We start from the raw sequence: 6,073 nt of genomic DNA, 5'->3' as shown, positions 1-6,073 counted from the left end.
TGATGGTGAGGGGGATGGAATTACTTTGAGGAACTTAGACTAATCAAGTTTCAATCTTGGAATGGGAGAGGATTCAGTTTTCTGATTCTCTCAGAGCTCTTGACTGTTTCTGAGGGATAAACATCCTAATAGAAAACTGTGAACTGTTAGAAAAGGGGTATGGAGGCTACGAAGGTCATCAACAATGCTCACTACCCCTTCTACAAGGCTCAACGGTGTATTATTAAGTACTACTATTGATGCATTAATCTTAATTAATTATGATGATGCCCCAAAGTCTTTTGCATCCTTTCATGTGATATTATTCAATTGGATTTTTATCCCCCTGCCCAGTGTAACAGAAAATAACAATAGCTATTATGTATCGAGGGAATCTGAAGAGATAATCACGACTTCTCCACCCCCACTCAATCAAGTATTTTACATACATTAATCCTATGAAGAAGATTTATTGATGAGAAAACCAACACCCAAATATATTCAGTAGGAGTCAGTGGTATAGCTGAGTCATAGAGTGCTTGCTTAGCATATGCAAGGAAGGGCCTGGGTTTGATCCACAGCACCAAAGATGGGGGAATCAGAAAACTGTCCAAAGGCATACAACTACTAAGTATAAAAATGAAATTGAAGTTTGAGTCTTTAGATTCTGAGTACTGTGATCTTTTTATATTATACTACCCCCAAACTCAGCAAAATATTTGTTTAGTCAAACCACTCATTTTTGCTATAATATTTTACCTGTGATCTTCAGGAATGGAAGGGAAACTTGTTGCCAGCTGGCGGGGCAGACAAGATGAGCTGGGTTTAAAGGAGTTGGCTGGAGCAAAAACTAAGAAAACAGCAAAGAAACCATGTAACACACGAACATGCGTTTCGAGGGTGAGACTGTTCTGTGCCCCAAGGGACAGCTCCACACTGGAGAACGCTGGAAGGAGCAAGAGAGCAAGCGCACCTGGAACCCCCCCTATTTATTGGGGAAAATACATTCGATAGAATATTTCCACCCAAATAAGGCAAGTGATAAGGTTTCGAAAGGTGGAGCCTTGCTTGGGGATGTCTTGTGGTCAGCAGATTGATTGACATCTTGGCAAGTTACACGCATCTCAGGTGCTGTGTGGGATCACAGGCAGAGTGAGAGGAAAGCACACTTGCATCACACAGNATATATATATATATATATATATATTTATATTATATATAAAATATAAAATATATAATCCCTTTCATTTAGTGTTCAAAGTTGTATTAGGATTTCCACATTGCTCAAATCTGATGGTGATATTCACATATTAATCTATATGAATAGTGTCCCCTGGAGTCCTGCAGCCCAGGTCTGTATCAGAGGTTCCCATATGCTGTCTTTTCCTCATTAAAATTTAAGAGTGAGTAGAGGGGTAGATTTCTCTATTTTGGGGGGTCAACTTGATTTGTTAACATACTTCAAGTATGTGGACCTGGTTTCACATCTAGACATTTTCTATTTGGGTGATACCTTGAGAAATTTGGCAAATACCTTGAAATTGTCAATTTCAAGGCCAATCCACTTATTTACCTTTGCTGTGTGATGGGAATAGTTTGTCTTATTGTAGTAAGAATCTAAGTCTAAATATCAAGTAAAGTCTCTGACTGAGATACAACTAAAATGGGTTGTATCAAAGAATATGGATTCCTAGATCAACACTGAATGATCATTCCAAGGGGAGGCTTCAACTTTATTAACCTACAAATGCTTCCTTCAAATTTCAGAGTAAGTTAAAATTAGAGGAAGTTCCTTTCTTAGAAGAGAAGCATTTCAGTATGAATTGGGCTAACTAAATCTTCCACAAAATCTTCCTAGACAATCAGTTCAACAGAACTTCAAATTAATATCTGAGGTTGCTATTCTATATTTCCAAACCAGCTGGAAAATTCTCAAAATTTCTAGCTGGCAATCATCTGGAAAAAAAAAAAAACACCTACTAGATTGTAAAAATCAAATTCTTAAACATTTTTACAATTATTTAAAGGTTTTAGTTTGCCTTCCCAAACATGTATCTTCTTTTCCTATAGAGCCTCATTTTTTCACTCCACTCCCACCCTAGGTAATTCATATCCTCAGTTCCATGTCCAGTCCAATCATGGTGTCCCTTCCCCTTGCAATGATAGCTCTAAACATGAATATATGATATATTTCTGCAAACGAACCATGTAGGAGAGTCTGCTGGAGTCTTCTGAGAAATGTTTCTTCATTCTCATGAAGAGGAAAGAGAGAGAGAGAGAGGAGGGGTGGGGAGAGGGAAAGAGAAAGAGAAAGTTTTCTTCTGGACATTGTTAGGTTTCGATGTGATAACTGTAACTTCAGAATGCATTTTATGGCCTCAAGGGGAATTAGCCTCCAGGTCTTCCACTCATGATAGCAGAATGTAAAGAGAAAAAAAAAAATGGTCTGAGTCAAGGTATTGGTCAGGATTCTACAGAGGAAAAAAACCCATTATATATATATATAAATTTATTATAGCAATTGGCTCATGTGATTATGAAGGCTGAGAAGTCCCACAATATGCTGTGCGAAAGCTGGAGACCCAGGGAAGCTTATAGTGTATTCAGTGCAAGTGCATAGACTTGAGAACCAGGTGTGTGAGGCAGGGGTTGGGGAATGCTAGGAAAATAAGTTCTAAGGTTTGAAGGCCTCAAAACAGGAACTCCACTCAAGGGCAGGAAAAGATGGATGTCCCAGTTCCAGAAAAGATAGTGAATATGCCCTTTCCCTGCCTTTTTGTTCTGTTTGGTGGTCCCTCAGTAGACTGCATGATGTCTACCAACACTGGTAAAGAAGGACCTTTTTTGCTCAGTCTGTTGATTCAAATGTTAACCTCTTCTGGAAACACTGCACAGGCCCACCCCAAAATGTTTTATCTGGGATCTGTTAGTCAAGTTGACATATAAAATTAACCATCACAGTCTTTGATTATGAAATTGTTACTCAATTAGTCAACTCTGGAGTTGACTAATATATATAAGTCTATAACTAGACTTCTTTATTATATGAGATGAAAATTTAAGCCACTTGAATCAGCTTTGTTAGGGTTCTGTCAACCACAGGCAGCAGAAAATCCAATTCAGCTAGATGAAATTTATTATCTCAGTTGAGATCATTCTAAATAGCATAATACTACAAGTCATAGTTTGAATAGTCTCTGAATTTCTGCCTTGATCTCTGCTTCTAGGAAGGACTGCTCTTCCAATTGGTCCATTGTGCCATCATTGAAATGACATTTCCAAAATTCAAGCATGATCATGTTACAACTCTGATTAGGTTCTTCAAAGGCTACTTCTTACTTTCTTGGTCTGGCCCACAGATCTTTCTTCATTGGGTCTAGGCCGATCTTGTTGGCATCGTATTCCATCAGTTTAAGCCCCATATGAACCCTAATGCTAAACATTTCACTATTGTCATTGCTTGCCCATGTTGTGTTATGTCTTCTTTATGCTTTACAGAGATTCTTCCCATTGTGTAGGACATCCTTCCCTATCTGATAGATTACTCAGGTCAGCCTTCAAGACTCAGCCTTTCCTAATTGGCCTCCAATGTCTCCTAAGATACTAGATGCTCCTCTTCAGGGCTCCCAACACCCCCTGAGCATGTGACCCTGCAGTATTATTGTCAGATTACATCTGAGTATACAGTCTTTGATGGAAAAAAGGTGTCTTATTTTGTGTCAGGTAATAAGCTGGCATTTCCAATTTCTAGTACATTATCTGTCACAAAATAAGTAGGTAATAAATGTTGACTAATGAGAAAAAATTCTATAGTCCCAACTTGGGTTCATGAAGATCACCATACAGTTTCTGAAGAAAACAATTGTCCCTTTTGACTGACATATTCCTGATATTTTGCAGACCATAATATGCTCAACAGGGTAGGAGGGGCAAAAAGAAGAAGGAAAATTTATTTAATTCTGTAACATTTGTTGTCAAAATTCTGGAGGAAGGTAAACCACACTAAGTAAAGATTTTCTTTTGTTTAACATTTATCTGTTCTATCCATGCTGAACTCATGTGATAAATTAGACAACAAATGTGTATTGAGTGCCTACTCTGTGTGGAATGTTGAAAGCATTTAAGATACAGCAGTGAACAAAACAGCTCTCAGAGAATATTGGATCTACAAATAAGCTTTAACCAGTCATTTCCCCTTTGTGCATCTTAGTCCTGTATTTGTTTATGAACAAGAAACACAACCATAGAAAGCTGCAGATTCTTGGATGAAAGTCACTGGTAAGGATGTGGATATATTATTCATAAGTGCTGCCACTTCTTTCTAGAATGAAGGACCGTTAAGAGGAAAAGGTCTTGGATCAAATCTGTTTGTTGACTTTGTTTTCAGCAATCCACATCAATAGGTTTTGAATTTATTTATTTACCTTTTTAAATTTTGAGACAGGTTTTTGAAGTTGCCCAGGCTGGCCTTGAACTTTCCATTCTCCTGGCTTAGCTTCTTAAGTAGTTGGCATTACATAAATGTGTGTCACTGACCTGGTATCGGATTTGTTTTTCTAAATGGGAGTTTTATATATACATGAAGTATTTAGAGGTCTCAACTTCCTTTCTTGCTGCAAATTTCATTAAGGATACATTTGGGACAATGAGCCCCATCTTAGCACTTTTTTTTCTCTGGTTAGCTGGGACTTTGCACTAAGAGTCTCCACCTGGGCACATCACAGCTTTAGAAGCTGATCTGGGTATAGGGACTATTTCCTACAAAACCCAGGCATGTTTAAAAGGGACTAAAGGAAACTTTTGTTTCCTTCCTACAATTTTAGCTTCTATTGAAGTGAAAGCAAGATGGAAATAAAAGCCACATTTATTTTTCTTCTGAGAAAAGACATTACCATGCTAAAAAAAAAAAGACCTAATTGCTCTGTGGGAAATGTTTTTATTTGACAAATACTCTGTGTCTTTGAAGTGGCAGCATGATTACATTTCTGACAGTATTACTGGTACAACTCCTTGTCTCCCCAGGGAGAGTAATATGGGGATTTCCCTTCTTTTGGAAGGAATGGCAAACTCCCTAGTACTCAAGGTACACTTGATTTAAGCAAGATTCGAAATAACGAAAACCAGATGATATCACAACAAATAATGAAAGTTTGGTAGTTAAGCTAAAATAAACTGTCTTATCCAGAACACAATGGGAGAATGAGAGAAAACTTCAAAAATAACTCCGAAATCCATTTTTCACAACTTTCCAAAGGCTCTCTCCTCTCCAAGTGAGGAAATGTGAGACGAATTGAGGGGAATAAGTGCAAAGTGTAGGAAACGTAAACAGTACAAAAAAAAAAAAAATAGGGGCGTGGAGGAAGGGGACAGCTTTAGGGTCTCACCCCACCTGGAGGCAAAGCTGCGGCAACAGGTGACCTGCCTCCGCCCAAATGTGCCCCTAGAAGGCGCTTTCGCAGGAGCAGGGCAGTGGTCTGGGGCGCGGCGGGGGTGGGCGCAAGCAGCCCTGGTCCCGCTGCTCCCGCCGAGCGTGGTGGTAGTGCGGGTGGGGCCACCGGTGGCGGTGGAGCGCCTGGTGGTCCCCGGCCCACTCATTGTCTTCCGAGACTCCCTCCCGCGCGCAGCACACAGCGCCCAGGCGCCTCCGTAGCCTCCGCCAAAGCCAGCCATCGCCCGCCTGGAAGAAGAGGTAGACGAAAGGGTTGAGAGCACTACTGGCCACTCCCACGGCGCGCAAAACGGCAGCCTGGCCTCCCTCCCAGTCTCCCGCAGGCCTGGACGACCACGCGGCCGCCAACCGGGCGGCGAAGTAGGGCAGCTCACAGCCCACAAACAGCAGCGCCAGTACCAGGCTCATCTTCAGGCTCTGAACCTTGGCACGGGGCAGCGCACTGGGCTCGGGGCCTCGGGCCGGACTAGCCGACCAGGGAGCCGCCATAGCTTGGGCCTGGGGCCGGCGCTGCCACCAGACGCTGAGCAGGTGGCTGCAAGCGACGCCCATGACCGCGACTGGTGCCCCGAAGCCCGCGACAGCCTCGTAGAGCGCGTAGATCTGCAGATGCCAGCGCGGGAGAAGGGCAAAGATGCCGCGGCA

At 41.6% G+C, this 6,073-nt stretch overlaps 1 protein-coding gene across 1 annotated transcript in view; it reads right to left on the bottom strand.

Annotated features, from left to right (window-relative positions):
* Nucleotides 1–4,342: 4,342 nt before the first annotated feature.
* The window catches only part of Gpr150 (G protein-coupled receptor 150), a 2,701-nt gene continuing 970 nt past the window's right edge, over nt 4,343–6,073 (bottom strand). Inside the window, exon 2 of the mRNA XM_048811860.1 lies at nt 4,343–6,072. Within this exon, the coding sequence (XP_048667817.1) occupies nt 5,420–6,072 (653 nt within the window). The 3' untranslated portion in view covers nt 4,343–5,419. The remainder of the gene's footprint in view (nt 6,073) is intronic.

The sequence above is a fragment of the Marmota marmota genome, unplaced genomic scaffold (genome assembly GCF_001458135.2).
Source record: "Marmota marmota marmota unplaced genomic scaffold, marMar, whole genome shotgun sequence".
In the NCBI taxonomy this organism is placed as follows: Eukaryota; Metazoa; Chordata; class Mammalia; order Rodentia; family Sciuridae; genus Marmota; species Marmota marmota.
Note: the sequence above shows the minus strand (reverse complement) of the source record. Positions and strands in the feature narration are given on the sequence as shown.